At 36.4% G+C, this 26,210-nt stretch overlaps 3 protein-coding genes across 4 annotated transcripts; 2 read left to right on the forward strand and 1 right to left on the reverse strand.

Moving 5' to 3' along the window:
- The first annotated feature begins 3,030 nt into the window (after nt 1–3,030).
- LOC6036853 (putative odorant receptor 83c) lies at nt 3,031–4,457 on the forward strand. Of its 2 annotated transcripts, none has more exons than XM_038256919.1 (4): nt 3,031–3,825; nt 3,885–3,984; nt 4,043–4,132; nt 4,188–4,457. In XM_038256919.1, the coding sequence occupies exons 1-4, from the start codon at nt 3,038–3,040 to the stop codon at nt 4,395–4,397; spliced, it is 1,188 nt and encodes a 395-aa protein (XP_038112847.1). In that variant the 5' UTR covers nt 3,031–3,037; the 3' UTR covers nt 4,398–4,457. The 2 variants fall into 2 exon arrangements, with proteins under 2 accessions (XP_038112847.1, XP_038112849.1); XM_038256921.1 differs by having other exon boundaries at nt 4,203–4,457.
- Nucleotides 4,458–18,990: 14,533 nt separating this feature from the next.
- Nucleotides 18,991–20,286, forward strand: LOC6036852 (odorant receptor 10a). The gene is made up of 4 exons (XM_001846787.2): nt 18,991–19,552; nt 19,734–19,833; nt 19,897–19,986; nt 20,041–20,286. Exons 1-4 carry the CDS (start codon nt 19,233–19,235, stop codon nt 20,266–20,268), a joined length of 738 nt encoding a protein of 245 aa, XP_001846839.2. The 5' UTR covers nt 18,991–19,232; the 3' UTR covers nt 20,269–20,286.
- Nucleotides 20,287–24,578: 4,292 nt separating this feature from the next.
- LOC6036850 (putative odorant receptor 83c) lies at nt 24,579–26,102 on the reverse strand. Its single transcript, XM_038257937.1, has 4 exons — nt 25,281–26,102; nt 25,124–25,223; nt 24,979–25,068; nt 24,579–24,923 (listed from the first exon to the last, which is right to left on the reverse strand). Exons 1-4 carry the CDS (start codon nt 26,075–26,077, stop codon nt 24,708–24,710), a joined length of 1,203 nt encoding a protein of 400 aa, XP_038113865.1. The 5' UTR covers nt 26,078–26,102; the 3' UTR covers nt 24,579–24,707.
- Nucleotides 26,103–26,210: the final 108 nt, after the last annotated feature.

Here is a 26,210-nt window from a genome sequence, read left to right on the forward strand (position 1 = left end):
AGGGTGCTCCAAACTTCAATGTTGTGAATACCAAAAGATGCGCAAGGATCTAACCTTTACGCCAGTAATGTTGAAAACAAACGCTTCAGTGGTCAAAATGCATTGACATTTTTGAAAAAAATCTCTTTATACGGGTTAAATCCCATTTAAAATTCAAATTCAAAGCGCCAGCTCCTGTTACGTCCAATCAAGTTTTGGATTTAGGCTCAGTACGCCCACCGGAAAAACCCCTGAATGCCCGCCAACAAGTTTTTTTTTGTTTTATTACATATATATTGAAAGAAGGCGCAAGCGTAGGCCACGTGCTTATTTTTGTATAGGAAATCCAAAGTTTTTATTTTTGAAGGGCTATTTCTCGGGAATGGTTCGGTTTAGTTTAAGATATGCATTGATTCTTATGTAAAATTGTCCGGGAACACGAAGGTGGTCAAATGTCGTTAACCGCGTTACGCTCCATGCATTTTTTTAAATGTCATATTGAAATGTTTTTACGAGGGGAAGGAGGGGATCCAAAAAATCCAAATTTTTGCGTTCCGTAATAAAAGAACGCTCCCCAAGAAAAGGTCTAGATAAAAAGTTAAAAGTAACTTGCATTCAATATTGACTGCAAGTTGAATGGAGATGCATTGGAAATCAACCTTTTGCAACCAGCAGGGCAAATAAGGGGAAAAGACTTTATTTTCATTTGACTTCCTATTTATCTGGAGCAACACGAGAAAAGGGCACATAAGAATTTTGACAGCTGAAACTATTTAGCTATTTATGCGGCTTCATTTTTTTTTTTCAAAAAACTTAAAGTGTAAAAAAACGCCTGCCTTTTCCTGCTATCACTTACCACAACGGGTTTTGTTAAATAGTAACATGTTGCCTGTGGAATTGCAAAATAGTCTCATCTGTCAAAATGCTTATGCGCTCTTTTTAAATGTTGCTCCCGTAATGATAGGCTGGTGCAAATTGTTTTCAAAGTTTTTATCAGATTTCGGATCGAATTGATTACTGTGAGGACAGCACAAAAAAAAAAAAAAAAAATAGTTGCACTCCCTCTTAAGCTGAAGAGAATTTTCTCAGCCATATGAAGAAAAAAAATAGAATAGGACAATGTTAGGACATACGAAGCTCTAGTTAATTGGCAATATGTCGTAATAACCTTTACGACCTCCTTAATTGATTTTTTCATGTAAACAATTTTACAATTTTAAGAAGCAGTTAAGTGAATATCTTCCGCGATTCCAATTATTATTATCTCAGTTTCCAAGCTGCATAATAGACTCTTTGAGTTGTTTGAACTGTTTATATAAATTAAATTTAGCACTGCGATTTTTGTTACTCACAATTTAACGCTTTGAAAAATCCGGGATGTTTGATGCATCCCTTACAGTGCTGTATACAAAATTATTTATAACAAAGATTGACTATTTTTACAATCCGATTTTTGCAGGATTGGGTCCGTAAATTCGACAAAGTGGAAATAAAAAGACTACAACTTCCTTGGATGCCCCTTAATTGCAGACGTTATATTTCAAACCAGAAATAAAATAATTAAATTGTGAAAAAAAATGTTTTTCACCTTACAATTTGACTCGTTACATTTTTTCCAAATAATTGTTATGATTCACCTCCTAAAATTTTTAAAATTTTCACTACAAATAAAGCTTGAAAATACTGCAGAATTAAGTTTTGATAAGTTTTATATAAATTCATGAGGTTTCTGTAGCAAAATTATCGACCTAAGTTTCCGAACGGGCACCTATGCTTATGCTTAAATTTTCGACCTAGTTTTCCGAACATAACGTAGTATAGTACTAGTTTCTGTCAAACTTTTAATTGTTTGCATGTGAGCAATTCTCGCTGAAACCGTCCCGCTAGATGCACATATTCTCAGATCGTTACGGAAATGTTTTCATTCGATTCATCGCATCAAAAAAACCATTAAAACAACCTTCGAACCAATGAAAATGTCATCCGTTTGTCACCTATAAATAAAAACTTGTATTGAACTATGGATTTTTTCGAAAAAATGCCCTAATTTGGAGAAATGCTATCTCCCAACATACATTACCCAACATCAAAAAGTTATACATCGTTGGAAAGATAATCGTGAGGGCTTTCTATTGCACCTTGAAAAAATTTTCAAAAATGATTTTTTTAAGGGTAATTTTAAAGGTTTTTGAGAAACTTACTCTTAATTTTGAATTTTGACCGTGTTCGCAACTACTTATCATTACGCAACCATTTTCATTCGAAAGATTGGACGATTTTGCATGAAATCAACTTGTGAAAAGTAGTGTAATGAAATAGTTTTTGTATAGTTATTAGCGGATGAAAGAAATTGGTAAAATTTCAGTTAAAAATAACCAATGCTCAGACTTCAGAAATGAGGCTTATTTACAGTCAAAACAAAGCAGGAGTAATATTTTATGTACAGATTATTTTTAGGAAGGTCTGCTTTATTTGTATAACCTCAATCGTGCACAAAAAAGTGCAAAGTTGAAATCAATATTTTAAGATCAAGTTAAAATTTTGTGGGGCTGTTGATGCCATAAACACAAGCAAAAAACTCGATTTTCGTCCAAACCGGACTACGCCCCATAATAAGCAAAGCATGTTCACAGAAGCAAAACTTGTTTTTCCAGGAAATTTGGATTACATCACATTTTAATTGTTATAATGACAGACCTAATCGTTTGTTGCTGATCCAGATTCGCATGAAATGTATCCTAATGCACCAGAACTAATAATCACACCTCGCAAGATTTCATTCTAGGAATGGGTTACACAGGTCTTCAAGTTTAGTTCGTTTGAATGGACCAGAAACACTTTATCTTTCATTCTTTTGATAGCCATTTTAAGAGAGAGTTCGATTAGTTATAAGAAAATGATTTTTTTTAACGGAGTGTACTTTTGTGAAACAGTGCTTAATTACAACTATGCTGTCGGCGTTCAATTCTCAACTAAAAGGATGAATATAAAAGCGATCCTTCTTCAACATTGGCTTCAATTATAGCATAATTCTTACTAGAGTTACTAGAGAGGAACAATGGAATTCGTGAAAGGACTACGTCGCTTCAGGATTTTCCAGCATTCTCAAACGAATCCCGCTGAATTTCATCGCCACGTGATTGTGGCTCCAAACGCGGCCGCTCGCCTGGCCGGGTTGGACATTTTCACGGAGGGTTACACAATTTTCCAGTGGACGGTGTTTTTCGGCATATTTTTCATTGGAGTTTATTTGTTTAATTGCGCGTTTACTGCGTACAAAGTACGGAATAATACGAAAGATTTGATCTTTTGCCTTGTAACTTTTGGAATGGCTCCGCATGAATCGGTGAAATTTTACACTTTTTTGTTTTTTCGTGAGGAATTCCTATGGATGCATCAGTACACGATGAATTTGTACCGCGAGGAGTGTTGCGATCGTACCATAAACATGATGATGGACAATATTTTCTTGTTGAGTGTGATTGTGAAAATGATGATGATTAGTTATACTTTTTCTATAATTTCAATTGACTTGTTTCCTCTAGCTTATTCGTTGATCACGGGAGAAAAGATTTTTCCCTTTGGCATTTATATTCCATTTGTGGACCATACTACTTGGTTTGGATATTTTGTTAATTTTATGCTGCAAGTGCTGCTGACTCTTTATGTAATATCTGAGAGCATGGGACCGGACAGCATGTACATGATAACAATGATGAGCTCATTTATGCAAATAGATTTGCTAATTTTGTCTCTCAAAGATTTGAGTAACAAAATTCTTGCAAATGACCTTAATGTTGAGCAAAATTTGAAAAGCATTATCAAGCGTTACCAAGAACACGTAAAGTGAGTTATTTTTTTGGACGTTTTTGTATCTTCTCATCTTAAACTTTCGTTTATTTAAGGTATTTGGAAACCGTCGAATCTGTGTACAGCATATTTTTCTTCGTTTCCTTCGTCAGTTTGGCCGCAACTCTTGTACTAGCATTATTTGCAGTAGTCACCGTAAGTCATAGTTTAATATAGTTCAAATCATTAATGTCAATTAAAACTTCTATCGCAGCTCTCGTGGTACCAGGGATACGTTTTCATCGCCTTTATCAGCTACGAACTTTTCTTCAGCTGCTTCCTGGGAACCATACTGGCTGTGAAGGTGAAAAGCATGTAATTTCTCATTGGCACTGAACCTGTGATTTACCAACTTTCAGAGTGAACAACTGCAGCTGGCAATTTATGAGGTGCCGTGGTACAAGCTGTCATTACCGAACCAGCGATCGATGCAAATTCTGCTGCATGCGTCCCAAAAGCCCGTTTGTTTGACGCTGATTTTCTACCCCATCGATATGCCCACGTTTTTGCAAATGTACAAAACAATCTACAGCATTTTTACCATGCTGTTGACGGTTCGAGAGGAGTAGGGGAGGGAATTTGTTAAAATATCATTAAAATACTGTTTTATGTACACAATGAATGTTAAATATCGGGTTTTAATAATGCTCAATGATCAGTGACAAGGGTTTCCAGAAGCGTTTATTACTTGCCAGTCTGCCAATTAATTACTCAAATTACTGGTCCAAAATGGTTAATTACATCAATTACTTAATTACTTTGCACTGCGATAAAAAAAAACATTTAATTTAAATTTAAGTATTCATTTCTACGGTTCTAAACTAAATTATTTATAAATAGCTCATTCGATAGCTCTTTCAAAAATTATGCTGTTTATTTTTTTGTACCAATCTGGATATTGAAAAAAGCTATAGGCGATCAAACGTCAAAAATGCCCCCCACTAGAGGGGGCTGAAACTTTGGGTGATGTTTAAATAATATCCTACAGCGAGTTAATTGGTTTGAAATTTGGAATTTATTTATTTTATTATAAAATTGACATATGTATTTAATTTTACCATTTTCAGGTAAAAAAATAAGTAGCTCAATTGATATGAACAATAATATTTGATTTATATCCAATTTAACCTGTTCATCATCTGATTCGAAATTCCATTATGTTTCACGTTTCAATCAACCGAACCCTTATCAATCAATTGCAAAAGAAGATTATTTAAGTTGACTAAGGTTTTTGAAGTCGTGTTTGTAATAAAAGCAAAAAAAAAATACTGTACTGTTTTACTTGAATATATGAATTTTAATATAATTAATTAACAATTTAAAATTGTTTTCAGTTTATTGCAAGTCGAATGCCATTAAAATATAGAAGTTGTTTGAAAAACGGCCCCGATTTTTCGAGCCAAACAAAGACTTTGACAAATATTTTCAGCGGCTCTTCATGAAAATTGTGAAATTCATCGAAATAACGTTAAGTTTTAAAATGTTTGAAACATTGGTTTGACATAACCTTGCATGTTTTTTTTCAAGCAAATTAAAAAAATCCATTGCTGAAAATACGGATAATGTGAAATGTGACATTCACATAGAATTTAATTTCTGCATCTGAATATTATTCGATTTTAATTTCACTGAGTTTGGTTTTTAACAATGAAACATTCGTCTCAGAAATATTTGGAAATTTATAGGGAAAATAGCTTAGCTCTTAATAGAGAGATGTTACAGGACTGTCAATTTCTGCAGGCTATAAAAAAAACATATTTTTATTTTTATTGGTTTTTAAATGGCTATCACTTGAAAACTTTGTTTTTATCAATAATAATTAAGTACATTTTATTTTAAATATTTGATCCACATAAACTTCAAATAATTTTGACTGCCTATTAGAAGGAAAAATATAATCAATTCTAATGTAGGTCTTACAAAAAAACGTATTTTTATAATTACTTCATAAAAATGAATAGATTTCGTATTCACAAAATATTTTTCACTGGGTAATATATCATGGCGTTGCCTTTTGTTGTTAATCAGCTTCGATAAACAACATGATAAAAAATTAGGGTTGTTTTAAGAGAGAACTGTGGTAAATAAGGCCTTCTACGTACAAAGAAAAAAAAAACATGGTAATATTACATCTGGGAAGGGGTACATCTTTTATGTCAGAAAAAAGGTGTTATTTTACCTCTGGAAATGTGTAATTTTACCACTTTTCTGGTGTAATGTCACTTTTTCAGTCTCAATTTAGGTAAAATTACATCATATTATAGGTAATATTCAACCTTCCAAAATTACAGCTTCCAAATTTACATTATTTTTTACTGTGTATAGAACCAGTCTTTTAATCTTTGTGTTTCACTCTGATTTGAAATTAATAAAATACTGTTATAAAAGATTATATATGAAAAATAAATAGTTTCGTTGAAGAAGTACAATTTAAAAAATTTACTACATTACTAAGTAATTGAAGAATTACCTAATTACCAGCTAAAAATCAAAGTAATTATTAATTACTTGCCAGTCTGAGGCCTTGCTGGAAACCCTTGATCAGTGATTCATTTTTGCAACTCTATTGTGAAACTACTTACTTTTGCTATCATTCTCGAATGACGAAATGGCCTACTTTGCTTCACAAACAATAACAAAAAGTAATACATTTCGATACAAGGGCTGGAAAGTTTTACACTTCAGTTTTCAAATGCACTCATGAGTAAAGTTGAACTTATCAGTGTTTGCATTGAAATGTGAAACTTTTTAATATATTTTTTTATTTGATCGATGCATTGACTTGACACATGGGTGATTGACTTAAAATAGAGTTATCTACGTGCGCATGTATTGCGTGTACGTACACGAAAAAGATTGAGCTTACATTTTGTACCTACCAGCAAAACAAATGGGATGCTAGTGTGCGTGAGCTCGGGCTTAGATAACTTTAAAGCATTCAAAGATTTGTTTTTTGAATTGAAAAAAAAAATATTACAAAAAAAAAAACTCGCTTAAATGATAAAACCGTGGCCTGTAATTTCAATTAGGGGAAAGTGTGGCAAGTGTAACAACACCCAAAGGAAAAATATATCGCAAAATCTGCAACATTGGATTTGCTGCAGAAAATGTCATATTTTATAACATTTTTTGTAGCAAGCCCGTAGATCATTTTTGCCCGCGTGTAAAAATTTCAGCGATCTGCAGTTCTCACCAACACATATAAAGCTGGCCCGTCCCCGAGCAACACTCCAAAGAGAAGCATATGTTGGTGCTCTTTCACTCACTTTTCATCAAGCGTCCATGGCGCGGTGGTAGCGTGTCGGATCAATAACCAAGAAGTTGGTGGTTCAATCCTCGTTCTGCTAAGTGTTTTTTTTGTGAAATACAACCAAAAAACCGTCGGTATTGTCGATAATTGTTGGTAACGGGCAAAAATGTCATACTCCTATATCGCAAAAAATGCATGAGGACAGATTTCATGCAGATTCTGATATACTTTCATGCCGCCATGCATCACAATCATGCGACTGCCAGTTGGGTGAAGCTAAGGAAATGCTCATTATAACCCATTAAAAACGTTTAAAAATCTGTCGAATTTTTTAGAATCATCTTATTCCAGGTCTTAACTGAGACTTTAATAGAAGAAGTTTTTAGAAAATTCTGTTTTTAATGTAAAAAATTGATTTTAAAATTTTTGATTTTTCGTACGTTCTACTCAACTAGTGGGGCAAGCCGAAAAACCTGTTGGGACAAGAGGAACAATGGATGAAAAAACATGCTAATTTACTAACAATTGAGCTATTTTCACTTAGATACATCAGATTTGGATGTATTTGAAACGTTTCTTTCATTTTTAGATAAAAAATAATATTTTACTAAAAATTTGACCGTTTTTACGAAAAAAATTACTTAGTAAATTTCCATGATATTATTATATCGTATATGAACAATTTTTTATCGGTTTTTAAAAACTTTTATTTATTTTTTTCACAATAAAATATATTGCTGCAGCAATTCATATTTTTTCCATACTAAAAATCCACTTGCCCCACCTAAAAAAGATTTTTTAAAAGCTCTTTACAAAAATAACCAAAAGTTAATTCACACTTTATAATACGTGCAAGTCATTGGTAGGGACACTACTGATCTAGGAAAAAAAAACATTTTGCTAAAATGAGCCTTAAAACGACCCTAAGCCTTATTTTGTACTTTCCAAATATTATAAGGAAACAAAGGTTTTGAAAAAAACTTCATTCAATCTTATGCCCCGTGGCGTTTACGTCGTTTTGGCGGTTATGTGGTAGTAGAATCAGCTAATTGCATTGCTAGCAACAATTCCTCATACTGGAAATAATCAAAATTGTAAAAATTACGGCCTTACGAGCGATTGCTCCTCTTGCCCCATATGGTCGTCGTGCCCCACCTTCCCCTATATATTTTTAAAGGGTCATTGTTAATGTTGTCCAAAGTTTATGTCAGCCTCCTTTATAACACCGACCAACACATTTTCTGCGCAGGCTCAACTCGAGGGGAAGCATGAAGTTTCGGGTCCCCAGAAACACGTGCACTTTGAATTTTTCAAAAATATTTAGACAGGGCCGAATGATTTTTCCCCAAATCTTGTATGGCGAATTAGTGCTGTTTGCTACTCCCCCATATTGCATGCAATTTTTGGATTGCATGCAACAGCGACGAATCGCCTCAATTCTCCATAGGGACGTGGCCTTACATCTTGCTGCCATCTGTTTTTTTAAGAGTGGAGAATTGCTGAGTCATCGTTTAAAAAATAGACAGCGTCCTATCTCGCCCAGCAAAATGAAGTCGATAAAGTAGTCGGTTTCGATAGTGAAAAAGTGGAAAACGTGGTCTAAAAATAGCGACGCCATCCCCCTATACAAACTTTGGAGAAAAACCATTCGGCATTGTCTAAATATTTTTGAAAAATTCAAGGTGCACGTGTTTCTGGAGACCCGAACCTTCATGCTTTCCCTCGAGTTGAGCCTGCGGAGTCATTTTTTAAATTTGGGTAGGCCTGTGTAAAATCAAGGGATAAAATGTATTTTAAATTATTAAGGAAATAGAAGTCTTATTAACTAAAAACAACTTGAAATGTTGTTGTTGTTGAAAGTCATAGGTAGGGGATGAGTTTCGTTTAGCGGCTTACTGGATTTCCAATCCAGGGGTCGTGAGTTCGATTCTCGTACCGGGATGTTCAAGTTTTTTATGCACTTTATAATACCAACCATAGCATATAATTTAAATTTTGCATGTCATTTTTTTCATATCTTTTGTATGGTACCACTCTGACAATATTAAAAAAATGGTTCTACAGTCCACACTCGATCTATCCAAAGGCCTTGAAATTTCACTTCGGATAGTTGAATCACGAAAAAAATTTTTTTTTGCTGTCTTATTTTTGATTGTTGGGGTTAAATATGACCCCTAAACTATCCTCAAGTGATATAGAATTTTCAAATCTAAGATTGCGGCCGATATGGCGGTGACAAAATTTTGAAAGAAATAAATTTATTTATTTAATAGGCAATTTACTGTTAAAATTTGGCTAAATTATGGTCACAAAACTAGAATTTCAAGTCAAAAATAAAAAAAAAGTTCGTGATTCGATTATCCAAAGTCTCATACAAACCTTCGGATATTCGAAGCTTTGGATATTCGAGTCTGAACTGTAATTTTTGTTTTCCACTGACTTTTCCCACTGAACATGAATCTGCTCCCAGAATCGAGAAAAAAATGTTAAAATTAATTGAAATCAATTGCAAATTTTGGTCATATTTTGATATCATACATCGATTGATATGATTATTTTAATATAAACCCAAAATATGAACCACTAGCGTGCCCAGATCCTCAAGGAAGGTGGGGCAACAATATGAGCGTTTTGAAAATTTCGTCATTTATGGACACCCCCCCCCCCCCTTTGCAATTTTAGAACAAATTTCTGAGGATGGTAGGGCAACTGCCCCATGTTGCCCCACCCTGTGCACGCTAGTGATATGAACAAAAAACGATTGTTCCATGCAAACAAACATCAATTTTCATCCATACAAAGGTTGAAGTATTTTGAGAAGGCCAGATAAAACTACAGCTTGCGATGATACACTACCTTTCCTTTTTGGGCAAAGTGAACCATGAACATTTGTCTTAGTCGGGGAATAAATTCTTTAACGGTATTCGCTCTTCAATAAAATTGAGCTATTTGTAGCTTAGCCTACCTGCCTTGTGTGGAATTTGAATTATCACAAATGTCTGATTGTGTATACAACGCATTCTGCAGATTCTGACACTCTTTTAACGTTCTCATTTGACACGTGGTAGTAATGACTGCATTCTTAAGGTACGTGTTTGAGGCGGTTTTTTCAACACGTGTGCACGTGTTTCGAAATATGCACGGCTTGCCTTATTTATAAATCAAAACGAAGAGAGCTTATTTTGGGAACGGTGGAACCGTTTAAAAAGATGGTAATCTCATGTTGAATTGCCATTCTACAGTAAGGATCTTTGGAGACAATTCAACTAATCATTGGTTTATCCGAATGTGTTGTTGGCTAACTTGAAAAGATGTTTGATGAAACGAGGTGAGTTAATTTGTGTACTCAATCAAATAAAAAAACTAACAGTTATGCTCTATAATCACAGTACAACAAGAAAAGTTTTTGAATAATCAATCAAAACAAAGTTCACATTTTCAGTACAAATATTGTTTTGTTTTAATGATGCTCTTGATGTTTTCATTTATTTTATTTTTTTAGCTACTGGAAGTATAGAAAAATCCATTAAAAGATTAGATTGGAAATCATGAAATTATCGACACGTGTCTTAATTGAACATTTACCAAATCGAAAATGTTAAGATGTTAACCAGCTATGTTAACCAGCTTCCAGAGAATGCAAAGGCGACAAGCAACATCAACGAGTTTAAAAGAAACTGCAAGGAGTTCGTACGGACACGGCCGTTGGAGTAGAAGTGACCCACGATGGTACTGTGAGGAAGAGCACGTTATGACGGTCGGCCATCTTCATTATCGGTACGCATTCGCATGGGATCACTTTGGGCCGCATATGATAAACCTGATCAAAAGTAACGCGAATCTGGGCGCGGTTTAACCCTATGCGCTCATATGCGAGTGGAATAGCAAATGGTTCCAATACCCTAAATTTGATGCAATCTGAGTGATGAAAGACTCTACATAGGATTTGTAAGAGCGCCTTGAGACGAGATAGAGAGATATGGATGGGCATACACGGAAGTGGAGTAAGATTACAGGACACTCTCTAAACATGAACGAAGAATTATCGAAAGATATCTGCTCGTAAATCTTCCATACTACAAAAACTGTGTATGGGTATGAGGTGGGCCATCCAAGGCAAAAAAAAAAAAAAAAAAACATACAATGCGGCAACAATGTAAAGAAAATTCTCAACCATGTTTACTGACACGTGCTGGTAAAATATATGGTACATTTTAGCTGTAACTAGTTACAATCAACTAGTAACAAGTAACACACTTCAACAAAACGAAATACATCATGAACTAATGAGGCATGTTTATAAGTAGTTGTAGGACTTTTGATTTCTACCATATTTTGTAATTTTATAATAAAAATACTAACTGAACGATTGCTGAGTACGTTTTGAGAATGTTGTTAAACCAACTTAAACCCTTTACTACCTATTTTTCAAAATGAATTAATTGAGTGGAGATGATAACAGTTTGATAATTTGATAATCGCAATGTGAAATGTGTAACATATTTTTGCTGGAAATATATTTGCAGTGTACCGTAATCTGGGGTGAATTGGGACTACAGTCTGAATAAAAAAGCAGTTTTTAGAGCACTTATGGTTTTTAAATTTGGAAATGGATGTATATGTACACATTTTGTTGGCCTGAGTCTGTTCTAACCGAAACCAACCAGAAAAAAATTAAAATATTGTGCTCCAACATGATTAACTTCTGTCCCAATTCGCCCCATGTGTCCCGATTGACCCTAGTTTACGGTATGGACAAAATTGGCTCAAAGGTGTCATACATAAAGTATGTCCGCTAAAATCGGCAAAATTAACCCCCCTCCCCCCTTTTGTCACACTTTGTCATGCTGCTGCTCAATTTTGTAGTAAAATAAATCACAACCAATAGTTTTTATTTTTTGCAAATCTGATAATTTTAACATGTAAAAGCTATTATTAAAAACTCTGTTTCTTTAAGCTTTGTATCGTGTTTATTTACACAAAACCCTCGGTTGTTAGTTATTTTTCGTTTGACACTTTTTCCTTTTGTACTTGTTTTGTAGACAAATTTCGTCTCGAAAAATGCCACCGCGACCATCTGGGATCGAATCCACGAGTCCCGGAACGATATATGAAATGCTTTTATAAAACATGTAGAAAAGAATTTCGTAATTCGACGGTAACATTTCAAAAGGCATCATGTACATTTTGACACTTTCTGGGTTATTGTATATTCTGAAAGTACTTCTAATAAGCTACCTCTCCACCAAAAGTGAGCAAAAGTTACGTCAGTAAAGTCTGTTCAATCATGATTTTAAATAAAGTAACATAAACAAAATCTCTGCCATCAGCAGTCCCTGCTTATATAGCCCTGTCAACCTGTCAAACAAAAGGCTACATAAACCTCGTGACGAAAAAAAAGCAACATGAAAAAAGCGCTATGTACATTCGGCGAAGAAAAATGAATCATAACAAAACGCCCCCCTCAGTGACAGCAGGGTGATATCGACGTTGGTGGTTTCAAAAGAAGTTATGTTTGTTTTTCTCAAATAAAATTACGGAAATAATGTTTTATTGAATATGGATGATCAAGTATCAACAAAAGCAACGTTTTTCATCGTTTGTTATCATTTAGAACATCTTATTTTGCTTTTATATTAAAATGGGAATTGAAAATGGATGCTCAACATTCGAATGCGTTTTTCTCAAAACGCATGGTTTGTACATGATGCTTTTTGAAATGTTGGCATCGAATTGATGCATTCTAAATCAAGATTTGAATATTGTTCTAAAGCAAACATGGCCACCAAATGGCCGGCTAGGAATAATAACTTTCAGAGCCTTAACATTAAAATGCGTTTATTCGAAATACTTGAATTTGAGTAAAGCTTCTCCCATAATCAAGCATAAGCGAACTCTTGCGAATATGTTCATAAAGTTGATCCAGATGTTCGTCGAGTATCGACCATCAGTTGCTGCGATTCCTGTTTGACATTGAAGTAACAAAGTAAACAGGGGCAAAAGTGACAGACGCAACCTTTTTGCGATTTTTTTTTTCATAAAATTATTTTTATTAGGTCTTTTTCGGTACTGGGACCTGGTTAGGACCGAGTCGACTTTTGTAATTACATTTGACTGATTAATTACAGAGGATCTTAACCTTTTTGCGATTTGCCTTTGTAGATAAGGTTTAAGGTCGTAGATTGTGTTTTCCACTTAGGGAGCGTTCTTTTATTACGTAACGCAAAAAATTGAATTTTTAGACCCCTCCTCCCTCGTAACCAAATTTCCATACCAATTTTAAAATTTTTGTAACACGGCCTCCAACCCCCCATCCCCCTTTCCCCCCTACCGCGCTACGTAATAAAAGAACGCTCCCTCATGAGGTAAAGACTGTCAAAGATGGTTCTGAATTCTGAGTCCAGAAATAGTTAGTACATTGAAATATTTTTTTCTTACATATTTTAAAATGATTTTACAAACAACACAATAAAAAACACTTTTTTTGTTGATACATTCTGTTGCTCTGAAACAAACATGGCCGCCAAATGGTTGACCGGGAATGATGCCTTTCATAGCCTTAAAGCAAAGAACTAGATTATCCATCCATCGCAGACGCAAAAGTTTGCACTAGTTCGATGTTTAAAATCTACAGGGGTTACTTTGTTTAATGGTCAATGACAGTTAGACTATGATGACAAGCGCAGATTTCAGCATCTACATCTGCTTTGGATGAATAATCTTGTTCTTAGCTCGATTTTGTTAAGTTAGCTTTGTGCAATTATGACTCTCTGTGTCCAAATGACTCGCTGGACCCCAAAAAATCTAAGTGTTAATATTGAAAGACCTCTCTCATAGACCTTTTACCAAAAGGAACGCTACTCGACATTGTTCCTAGCAATAGTGAAAATAAAACATGGTGTTATGTGGCAGACCATACCACAATTCGGCGGACGGTGTAATGCAATATGTTACCCATAAATAGATCGTTCCATTGATAAAAGGTAGAAAATTTATATAAAAACCAACTCAAATTTGCAAGAACTAAAATTCTTAAAAGATAGTTTATTTGAGTTTAAACCAACAGTAAAATGGAGTTCATCAAACGACTTCGTCGGTACAAAATTTTCCAACATTCGCAAACCGAACCCGTTGAATTTCACGACAGCATAATTGAGGCTTCAAATTGGGTTGCCAGCCTTCCCGGTTTGGATATTTTCTCTGAAGGTTTTTCAATATTTCGATGGAATACAGTTTTTGGGTTCCTCTCTGTGATTGTGTTTGTGTTAACCAGTGTTTACACCGCGTTAGATGTGCGTGGTAATGCAAAAGATCTGATGTTTTGTCTGGTAACGTTTGGAATGGCCCCACATGAATCGGTTAAATTTTATACTTTTTTGGGGTTTCGTGACAAATTTATCTGGCTGCATCAATACACGCGTACTTTGTATCGGGAGGAGTGCAATGCTCGAACCAAATCCATCATGATGGACAATCTCTTCATTCTGCATGTGATCGTCAAAACGATTTTCATCAGCTATAGTGTGGCGTATGTTGTGATTGTGTGGCGTGATACTCCCTGTTGCGGTGAATGCGAACGCACTCCATTGGATGTAGTCGAATAAGCCCCTCGTACGCTGGGCTCGACGCAGCCAAGTGCTGACAGCGCATGAACGCAGCCACGCGAACGGTTCGGTGACAGCTGGCAAAGCAGGTCCAGCTCTCGTCCTCTTTCCTCGAGCGACGCTCGGCCAGATCGGATGTCAGTCCGCACTGGTCATCCTCGGCAGACGATTTCCCGGGCGGAATCTGGTCTCACACATTGGCGACCGTGACGGAGTTGCATTTTTATTTGCAATTTAAAAGAATCTGCGGGAAATCGTCTGCCAAGGAAAGTGGAAAAGTAGGGAAGTGTGTGAGGAAGGTTGTCGGGAGAAGGTTTTGGCAATTTTGTTTTCATCGTAAGTAGAGTGTGGCAAGTGGACAAGCATCGGTGAAATAAAGATTTGTGGTTGTGTGCGGAAGTTTGCTCAATGGTTAGAGCAAGTTTTTTGGTGGAATTGAATTTGACAGAAAGTCAAATCATTTTCGAAAATCGCGTTGGGCACGGTGGGCCGATGGGCCTGCCGTGGTAAATAGCCTGGAAGGCCGCGATTGGAGGAACACGTTTTCGCGTTGGGCACGGTGGGTCTGATTGACCCGCCGTGGTAAATAGCCTGGAAGGCCGCGATTGTTCCAAGAAAAAAAGAATCGCGTTGGGCACGGAGGTCAGATGGGCCTGCCGTGCTAAGTAGCCTGGAAGGCCGCGATCAATGGAACAGGTTATCGCGTTGGGCACGGTAGGTCTGATTGACCCGCCGTGGTAAATAGCCTGGAAGGCCGCGATTGTTCAAGAAAAAGAATCGCGTTGGGCACGGAGGTCAGATGGGCCTGCCGTGGTAAGTAGCCTGGAAGGCCGCGATTGGTGGAACACGTTTTCGCGTTGGGCACGATGGGTCTGATTGACCCGCCGTGGTAAATAGCCTGGAAGGCCGCGATTGTTCCAAGAAAAAAAGAATCGCGTTGGGCACGGAGGTCAGATGGGCCTGCCGTGGTAAGTAACCTGGAAGGCCGCGATCAGGGGAACAGGTTATCGCGTTGGGCACGGTAGGTCTGATTGACCCGCCGTGGTAAATAGCCTGGAAGGCCGCGATTGTTCCAAGAAAAAAAGAATCGCGTTGGGCACGGAGGTCAGATGGGCCTGCCGTGGTAAGTAGCCTGGAAGGCCGCGATTGGTGGAACACGTTTTCGCGTTGGGCACGGTGGGTCTGATTGACCCGCCGTGGTAAATAGCCTGGAAGGCCGCGATTGTTCCAGGAAAAAAAGAATCGCGTTGGGCACGGAGGTCAGATGGGCCTGCCGTGGTAAGTAGCCTGGAAGGCCGCGATGGGTGGAACACGTTATCGCGTTGGGCACGGTGGGTCTGATTGACCCGCCGTGGTAAATAACCTGGAAGGCCGCGATTGTTCAAGAAAAAAGAATCGCGTTGGGCACGGAGGTCAGATGGGCCTGCCGTGGTAAGTAGCCTGGAAGGCCGCGATTGGTGGAACACGTTTTCGCGTTGGGCACGGTGGGTCTGATTGACCCGCCGTGGTAAATAGCCTGGAAGGCCGCGATTGTTCCAAGAAAAAAAGAATCGCGTTGGGCACGGAGGTCAGATGGGCCTGCCGTGGTAAGTAGCCTGGAAGGCCGCGATCAGTGGAACAGGTTATCGCGTTGGGCACGGTAGGCCTGATTGACCCGCCGTGGTAAATAGCCTGGAAGGCCGCGATTGTTCCAAGAAAAAAAGAATCGCGTTGGGCACGGAGGTCAGATGGGCCTGCCGTGGTAAGTAGCCTGGAAGGCCGCGATCAATGGAACAGGTTATCGCGTTGGGCACGGTAGGTCTGATTGACCCGCCGTGGTAAATAGCCTGGAAGGCCGCGATTGTTCCAAGAAAAAAAGAATCGCGTTGGGCACGGAGGTCAGATGGGCCTGCCGTGGTAAGTAGCCTGGAAGGCCGCGATTGGTGGAACACGTTTTCGCGTTGGGCACGGTGGGTCTGATTGACCCGCCGTGGTAAATAGCCTGGAAGGCCGCGATTGTTCCAAGAAAAAAAGAATCGCGTTGGGCACGGAGGTCAGATGGGCCTGCCGTGGTAAGTAGCCTGGAAGGCCGCGATTGTTATTAGATAAGATTGAGTTGCGTTGGCACGGTAGGCCGGTTTGACGTGGTAATCTGAAATGCCGCTTTTGTTGTTACTAGTTTAGCTATAAACTATAAAGCTGTGATAGGATGTTATTGATACGCTAAGCAGTGAACTTTTAAGCGTAAACTTGGGCTAGAACAGGGGTGACCAAAGTATGGCCCGCGGGCCAAACGTGGCCCGCGAGGTGATATTTTGTGGCCCGCGGACCCATTTTGAATGATCATGTAAAATGGCCCGTTTACCACTTGTAAAGTGGTTTTATACTTCTTCAAAATTAATATATTTTTTTAAACTTTTATATGCTAATCTTTTTTATTTTTTTGATTATAAAAAAAATTATGATTTATCAATATTTTGATCCCCACTTTAGGATACAAATAACTTGTTCAAAATATTTTATAATTAAAGCAATTTCACTCGTTTCAATGTGAGTGAAACTAGTAAATATCGTCAAAATTTTCATCAAACATTTTTAGAAATATTTAAAAACGTTCAAGTTTGACTTAGGTAGAATTCTGTAATAGTTGCAAAAATGTAAATTTTCTTTATTAATTTGCAAGTCATAATTACACTTTTATGAACTGACCCTCAAACATACATTGCACTTCCTTCGGGATTTGAACTCATTACAGTTAGATAACGAATCTGATTGACTACCAACTGATTTAGGCAGACAACATGTGGAAATCGGAGAATTGTTGCAAATATTTTACAAAGCTTTCGTCGATCAACCCACCCCTCCACCATAACCAGGAGCAAAAATATATTAAAAAAAAAAAACTTCAAAAAATGAAATTTAAGTGCAATCAGGTGAAATTTATTCAATATGCATGCAAATTGCATTTAGAATCATTTGAGCAAGTTTGGGTTTATTAAAAAAAATAATATTAGTGAATTTTCGATAAAATAAATAAATGATTTTCGCTAAAATGTTTTTTTTATTGAAACTTTTTTTCTTTTTTTTTGAAAATAATGATTGCAGTTTAACTTTACGGAAGCTTAAAACATCATCTAACTTTTTTTTTCATTGCAATGTTGAAATTCTGGCTCTCAAAATTTTTTCATTAGCCACACTTAATTTAAAGATAAAATTACGCCCCTAGATGAATTGTTCAACATGTAATGTCACCATTTTCGAAATATAAAACTAAATCCAAAACTTTCTTCTTTTTTTTTTTGAAAACACAAGTACATTCAGCTAAAAACTTTTTTTTCAAATACCTGAAACAATAAAATCAACGATACCGATAGAAAACCGTTATTTTGTGGTTTCTATTATTTTGAATTATTTTTTTTAAATAACAAATTAAATCTTTTAAATTAAAATAATGTAATTTAATTTTTTCAATAATTTTTTTTGTAAATTTGGCCCGCAAGCTCATTTGAGCTTCAAATTTGGCCCGGCCTTCAAAAACTTCGAGCACCCCTGGGATAGAAGGTAGCGAAGAATTGCGTTTCGAGGAAATGTGTTAGAATTATGAGAACAAGCATAGTTGTATAAAGAAGGAACCAAAAACAGCGAGAGGGAAATAGAGAGGAAGATAGAGAGAAATGTAGGGAGAGTGAAATGTAGAAATAGCGATCGACAAAGGTAGAGAGAGAGATAGACAAAGGTAGAGAGAGAGAGAGATAGACAAAGGTAGAGAGAGAGAATGGAAGATAGAGATAGATAGAGAAAGGTAGAGAGAGAGAAAGGAAGAGAGAGAGAGAGAAAGGAAGAGAGAGAGAAAGGTAGATAGAGAGAGAGATAAAGGTAGAAAGAGAGAGAGAAAAGCTAGATAGAGAAATGTAGATAGAGAGAGAACGAGAGAGAGAGAGAGAAATGTAGATTGGCAGCAATATTTGGGTGTCCGATTATGTATGTTTACATTCCCGCAGTAGTAATTTTTTTTGATCTTTTAAGAGATTGATGATGTTTATCTGATGCTTATTATTTAATCTTGTATAACTGAGAGTTTGAGAGAAATATTGGATAGGTTTGAATATCGCGGCATATTTCATGAACTACCACTACATTATTGGGCTTGCTCTAAAATTGGCCGAAAAGCTTTAATGCCGAGATGGGAAAACAGTTGACCGAGTCATGGACTAGCAGCTAAAGAGCGAGCCGATTGTGGACCAAAAGAAGTATGTGGCTTAACACATGTAAAATTTTGTTTTTTTTTTTATGGAGAAGAGGAGAGATGTGTGGCGTGATACTCCCTGTTGCGGTGAATGCGAACGCACTCCATTGGATGTAGTCGAATAAGCCCCTCGTACGCTGGGCTCGACGCAGCCAAGTGCTGACAGCGCATGAACGCAGCCACGCGAACGGTTCGGTGACAGCTGGCAAAGCAGGTCCAGCTCTCGTCCTCTTTCCTCGAGCGACGCTCGGCCAGATCGGATGTCAGTCCGCACTGGTCATCCTCGGCAGACGATTTCCCGGGCGGAATCTGGTCTCACACAGTGATGGTTTCATTGCCGTTGGAATTCTCGATGGCCACCGGTCAAAAAATCCTTCCATTTGGTTTTCGGATGCCCTATTTTGACCAAACCACGTGGTTCGGATATAATAGTAACTACGCATTGCATTTTGTGCTAAGTCTGTACGTGCTGAGTGAGGGCATGGGCCCGGACAGCATGTTCATGGTGCTCATGATGAGCTCGTTTACGCAAATTGATTTGCTGAAAACTTCGCTCCAAGAGTTGAGCGAGAAAATTAACAAAAAGGAGCTGAATATTGGGAACAGCTTAAAACACATCATCAACCGCCATCAGGAGCATCTGAGGTGAGTATTTAATGTGAAATTTGAAGCATAACAAATACGAATTACATTTCCAATGATTTTACAAATATTAAGGCTGTTGAAAATATCTGTACGGGTGTCCAATAATTTATTCATGGAAATGTTCAAATTCTGGCTTTTAAGTTGAAAATTGATCTGTTTTCCCCTTTTTTTAATTCTTCAGATATTTACAGACAATTGAAGCAGTACATCGGATTTTTTACCTTGTTTCTTTCGTGAGTTTTGGAGCTCATCTGGTGTTGTCTTTGTATGCTGTTGTAAAAGTAAGTCGATGAATTTTCTTTTTTTTTGTAAGAAACTAAATTTCGCTCCACTTTCTCTCGCAGCTTTCCTGGTACCAGGGATTAGCCTTCATGTTTTTCATCAGCTATGAACTTTTGTTCAGCTGCTTTATGGGCACATTGCTGGCTATCAAGGTAATGTGAAAAATATACTCTTTTAGATAAACTCTAATATTTAATACTTTTCAGAGCGAACAACTACAGCGCGCAATCTACGATGTCCCGTGGCACAAGATGTCCTCGGTCAACCAAAAGAAAATCCGATTCTTGCTGGAAGCATCACAAAAGCCGTTGAGTTTGACGTTGATTTTCTATCGCATCGACATGCCCACGTTTTTGAAAATGTACAAAACAATCTACAGCATCTTCACCATGCTGTTGACCGTTCGTGAGGATTATGATGAACAATTGAGTTAGAATTATAAATTTAATTTATTTATATGCAGTGAAGTGACAAATCTTAGGTTGAACTGTTTGGTCATTCACAGTTTTCGTTAGTGTGCACTACAATAGAAACTACTTTCCTTACCTTTATTGAGTACTCAACTAACTTAATCTAGCAAATTTTGATAAAACCTGGTAGAAGTTAAATGGTGACAGATTCTGTCGCAAAAAAAATTATAAGTTTTACCCCAGAAAGTGATGAATTTTCATCAGTTTTTGATGAATATTCATCAGGTTCACATTTTTACACATTGTTTATGTAATGTTACTAAAAAAAGAGGTAATATTCAACCTACCAAATTTTCAACATTCCAAAATTCAACTTTTTTTTCTGTGTACCCTAACTTGTACTTAAATATGACAAATCACAATTTTTCCATTCAACAACCTCTCAGCCCTTTACTATGTAACCTAAAAATAATGCGAAAATCTATTTATGAACCAAATTTTGGTTTAAAAAAGCATTGGAAAGGTGAATATTTAAAGTTTTAAACATTTTTGCGCGTTCTTTAATGCCTATTTTTTGATCGTGACAAAGCCGTTTTTAAGTTCGCAAGTCCTGGGCTGCTAAGCAAATGTTTTACCTATCTATCCATTTCCTGCAACACAGAAAAAAATGATGGTAATATTCATCAGGAAATGGTGACAGATTTTGTGGCAAAATAAATGATAAATTTTACCCCAAAAAATGATGAATTTTCATCAGTTTTTGATGAATATCCATTTTTACACATTTTGCCTTCCTCAATGAGGTAAGGCTAAAATCCTGCTCAAAAAATGAACTTTTGAAAAACAGCTCGTAGACCTATATTCATGTATACCTGTCGACTCAGAATCGAAAACTGAACAAATGTCTGTGAGTGTTTGTGTATGTGTGTGCGTATTTCCCTTGGTGCTCAAAATTTTGCCAAGTTTTCTCGGCACTGGCTGATCCGATTTGAGTCAAATAAGTTGCATTCGATCCGGTTTGGTGCCCCATACTGCACTATTGAATTGTTTGAAGATCCGATAAGTAGTTCAAAAGTTACGTATAAAAAAGTGTCAGAGTTGCGAATCGGATCTCACATAAATGCATGTAAACTATGTCCAGACCCATCACCCGACCCATCGTTGGTTAAGTTATCAAAAGACCTTTCCAACGAGTTCAAAACATTGAAGTTCTGGCAACCCTGTCTCAAGATATGACCACTTAAGTGACATTTATGTACTTTTTGAAGCCGGATCTCACTTAAATCTATGCAAACTATGTCCGGATCTATCATCCAACCCATCATTGGGTAGGTAATCGAAAAACCTTTTCAATAAGTCCAATTTATTGAAGATCTGGCATCCCTGTCTCAAGTTATGAACACTTAAGTGATATTTATGTACTTTTTTGAAACCGGATCTTACTTAAATCTATGTAAACTATGTCCGGATCCATCTTCCGGCCAATCGTTGGTTAGGTAATCGAAAGACCTTTCCAATGAGTCGAAAATATTGAAGATCTGGCAATCCTGTCTCGAGTTATGACCACTTAAGTGATATTTATGTACTTTTTTGAAGCCGGATCTCACTTAAATGTATGTCAACTATGTCCGGATCCATCATTCGACCCATCGTTGGTTAGGTAATCAAAAGGCCTTTCCAATAAGTCCAAAACATTTACGATGTGGCAACCCTGTCTCAAGATATGACCACTTAAGTGACATGTATGTACTTTTTGAAGCCGGATCTCACTTAAATCTATGTAAACTATGTCCGGATCCATCATCCAACCCATCGTTGGGTAGGTAATCGAAAAACCTTTTCAATAAGTCCAATTTATTGAAGATCTGGCATCCCTGTCTCAAGTTATGAACACGTAAGTGATATTTATGTACTTTTTTGAAACCGGATCTTACTTAAATCTATGTAAACTATGTCCGGATCCATCTTCCGGCCAATCGTTGGTTAGGTAATCAAAAGACCTTTCTAATGAGTCCAAAACATTGAAGATCTCACAACGCTCAGTCTCAAGTTATGGCCGCTTAAGTGACATTTGTGTATTTCTTTATTGAGAAACAAGCCTTACCTGACAAACTTCGTTCTGCCTTTTTTCGTTTATTGACATTTTTGACTTTTTAGCTCAGGGGTGACCAAAGTATGGCCCGCGGGCCAAACGTGGCCCGCGAGGTGATATTTTGTGGCCCGCGGACCCATTTTGAATGATCATGTAAAATGGCCCGTTTACCACTTGTAAAGTGGTTTTATACTTCTTCAAAATTAATATATTTTTTTAAACTTTTATATGCTAATCTTTTTTATTTTTTTGATTATAAAAAAAATTATGATTTATCAATATTTTGATCCCCACTTTAGGATACAAATAACTTGTTCAAAATATTTTATAATTAAAGCAATTTCACTCGTTTCAATGTGAGTGAAACTAGTAAATATCGTCAAAATTTTCATCAAACATTTTTAGAAATATTTAAAAAACGTTCAAGTTTGACTTAGGTAGAATTCTGTAATAGTTGCAAAAATGTAAATTTTCTTTATTAATTTGCAAGTCATAATTACACTTTTATGAACTGACCCTCAAACATACATTGCACTTCCTTCGGGATTTGAACTCATTACAGTTAGATAACGAATCTGATTGACTACCAACTGATTTAGGCAGACAACATGTGGAAATCGGAGAATTGTTGCAAATATTTTACAAAGCTTTCGTCGATCAACCCACCCTCCACCATAACCAGGAGCAAAATATATTAAAAAAAAAAAACTTCAAAAAATGAAATTTAAGTGCAATCAGGTGAAATTTATTCAATATGCATGCAAATTGCATTTAGAATCATTTGAGCAAGTTTGGGTTTATTAAAAAAAATAATATTAGTGAATTTTCGATAAAATAAATAAATGATTTTCGCTAAAATGTTTTTTTTATTGAAACTTTTTTTCTTTTTTTTTGAAAATAATGATTGCAGTTTAACTTTACGGAAGCTTAAAACATCATCTAACTTTTTTTTTCATTGCAATGTTGAAATTCTGGCTCTCAAAATTTTTTCATTAGCCACACTTAATTTAAAGATAAAATTACGCCCCTAGATGAATTGTTCAACATGTAATGTCACCATTTTCGAAATATAAAACTAAATCCAAAACTTTCTTCTTTTTTTTTTTGAAAACACAAGTACATTCAGCTAAAAACTTTTTTTCAAATACCTGAAACAATAAAATCAACGATACCGATAGAAAACCGTTATTTTGTGGTTTCTATTATTTTGAATTATTTTTTTTAAATAACAAATTAAATCTTTTAAATTAAAATAATGTAATTTAATTTTTTCAATAATTTTTTTTGTAAATTTGGCCCGCAAGCTCATTTGAGCTTCAAATTTGGCCCGGCCTTCAAAAACTTCGAGCACCCCTGTTTTAGCTTATCCAGCCTCTTGTGATCAAAACTTGATTTTAACCTTTCCCATACAATCTGCAAATTTTCCGGAATCGGTTCCACAGTGGCCAAAGTTGTAACTTTTTGGCGTAAGCACCTTCCTTGGACTCACGAACTTACCATACGTACCCAACGCAGCAAAGAGCACCTCAATCGGACGTTCCGTGTTGAATCAATCGGACGTTCCGTGTTGAATTGATTCGCGTTCGAACAAAACCGTCAAAATTTTGTATATATATAGAAGATAGATAGAATTTGTGTCCAAACCCATCATATCACCAAATGTTGGTAAAAAGTGAGGAAGGCAACAACCACATAGGTGGATTAAGTTAGTTTTTTATGTAATATTACACAAATAAATAGGTAATATTCAACCTACCAAATTTTCAACATTCCAAACTTCAACTTTTTATTTCTGTGAATGTATTGCGTTAGAGCCCAGTAGGCCTTGAAATTTAAAGATATTTTAAAATCTGTGGCCAAATAAGTTAATATCCTAAACGGGGTAGACCAAATGTCATCAAACTTGGTATTCTATGTTTTTGAGATTGAGACAAAAACAACCACCATGCAAATTATGAGCAAATTTGGTGAAGGTACACAGAAAAAAAGTTGAATTTTGAAATGTTGAAAATTTGGAAGGTTGAATTTTACCTATTTTTTCAAAAATGTGTAATCAGAAACTGATGAAAATTTACCAATTCTTGATGTAATATTACACTTTATTTTGCCACAATTTCTGTCACCATTTCCTGAAGAATTTACCATCATTTTTTTCTGTGTAGATGTCGGACGCGTGGACATTTGAGAAGGAATGACCCATATAGTTTATTTTTTAAATCACAGCAAAGATGCTGGAGTGATTGTTTTTAATGCTTTTTAAATTTTATTTGGTCCTTTTTTAGAAAACTCATTAGCCTTTTGAGTTGAGAGTGTGGCATAACAGAACAAACATGATTTGTTTCTGACCGATGTGGCTTCAATTCTGTTAGCGTTAATTTGCTTCTTCTTGAAACGACAACAACATGGTAAACATGCTGTAAATTGATTTGTAAACTTGCAAAAAAGTTGGCATATTAAGTGGAGCAAATATGATCGTCAAACAGATAGGTTCTTGGGACGCTTGAAGCATAAACCGAAGGGCGTTCTGATTCCGAATCGACAACTTGTACCAGGAAATCTGGTAAATTTCATGTTGGAGTTGTTCGTTCTGTAAAAAAAGCTTATTGATAAACCGGAATACATATTTTCCATAGTGATAATACCTTGATATCCAGCAGTGTTCCCAGGAAACAACCAAAGAACAATTCATAGCTGATGAAACCGACGAAGATGTATCCTTGGTACCAGGAGAGCTGAACAGAAATCAATATACTGGAACGTGTCTGATAAGATTCATCAAAAACTTACCGTTACAACAGCAAAAAGAGCCATTATCAGTACCGAAGCCAAACTAACAAATGTTATAAAGAAATAAAAGCGATAAACTGTTTCAACAGTTCGCAAATATCTGAAAATAAAGTTAAAGAACCATATTAAATTATCAAAAACAAGTTTCAAAACTCACTTTAAGTGCTCTTCATGACGTTTGATAACCAAAGCCAGATGAGCTTGAAGGTTTTCATCATCTTTTTCGTCTTTATCAAGCATTCGGGAAGTTTCTTTCAAAGACATCATTAGTAAATCTATTTGAGTGAATGCACTCAACATCGTTATCATGTAGATAGTGTCTGCAGCCATATCCTCAGCAGAAACGTAAATCGTATCGTACAGATGTACTGCGTAGTTGATCAAATACCCAAACCATTCAGTGCGATCCATATTCGGAATGTAGAACCCGAAAGGAAGGATCTTCTCTCCCGTCATAATTGAAAACAACATTGGAGCTGTAATCAGTGAGATGCTAGTGAAAGCATAACACATGAGCATGACGATGATTGCAACTTTGAGCAGGAAAATGTTGTCCATCAGCATGGATTTAGTTTGGTCATTGCATGCCTCGTGGTACAATTGTTTCGTGTACTGATGAATCCAGACCAGCTCCTTCCGGTAAACCAAATAAGTGTAGATTTTGGCCAACCCTTGTATTCCGATTCCACCCTCAACCAAACAGTAGATCAAATCTCCTGTGTCGAATCGTACTTCATAAGCGGTGATGGCAGTACAGTAGAAGTAAACCGAAATCATCATGATCAAGGAGAACCAATTCCACGTGAGAACTTTGTAATTTTCACTAAACACATTCAGACCGATTATTTTGGCAATTCTGTTTGGAACCACAATAAGACTGTCGTAAAACTCGTTTGGCTCCGTATGAGAATGACGAAAGATTTTGTAACTATTCAACTTTTTGAGCAAAGTCATATTGATGTACCTTTGCCTGGCCCGGATATTCTAGTTCTGGGATTTTGTACTGAAATTACTCTTATTTAAGGTTTATCAATGTGAAAAGCAATGGAATGTGGAAAATTATTTTCCAGCGAAAAAAACTTTCCGA

This window comes from Culex quinquefasciatus, chromosome 2 (genome assembly GCF_015732765.1).
Source record: "Culex quinquefasciatus strain JHB chromosome 2, VPISU_Cqui_1.0_pri_paternal, whole genome shotgun sequence".
Lineage (NCBI taxonomy): Eukaryota > Metazoa > Arthropoda > Insecta > Diptera > Culicidae > Culex > Culex quinquefasciatus.

Excerpts from the sequence above, each read along its gene's own strand:
- LOC6036853 (XM_038256919.1), top strand. The coding sequence starts at position 3,038 with ATGGAATTCGTGAAAGGACTACGTCGCTTCAGGATTTTCCAGCATTCT. Across the intron at positions 3,985-4,042 it reads CATTATTTGCAGTAGTCACC|CTCTCGTGGTACCAGGGATA; the intron begins GTAAGTCATAGT and ends CTTCTATCGCAG. Across the intron at positions 4,133-4,187 it reads GAACCATACTGGCTGTGAAG|AGTGAACAACTGCAGCTGGC; the intron begins GTGAAAAGCATG and ends ACCAACTTTCAG.
- LOC6036852 (XM_001846787.2), top strand. The coding sequence starts at position 19,233 with ATGGTTTCATTGCCGTTGGAATTCTCGATGGCCACCGGTCAAAAAATC. Across the intron at positions 19,553-19,733 it reads CGCCATCAGGAGCATCTGAG|ATATTTACAGACAATTGAAG; the intron begins GTGAGTATTTAA and ends TTAATTCTTCAG. Across the intron at positions 19,834-19,896 it reads CTTTGTATGCTGTTGTAAAA|CTTTCCTGGTACCAGGGATT; the intron begins GTAAGTCGATGA and ends TTTCTCTCGCAG.
- LOC6036850 (XM_038257937.1), bottom strand. The coding sequence starts at position 26,077 with ATGACTTTGCTCAAAAAGTTGAATAGTTACAAAATCTTTCGTCATTCT. Across the intron at positions 25,069-25,123 it reads CTCTTTTTGCTGTTGTAACG|CTCTCCTGGTACCAAGGATA; the intron begins GTAAGTTTTTGA and ends ATTTCTGTTCAG. Across the intron at positions 24,924-24,978 it reads GAACACTGCTGGATATCAAG|AACGAACAACTCCAACATGA; the intron begins GTATTATCACTA and ends CTTTTTTTACAG.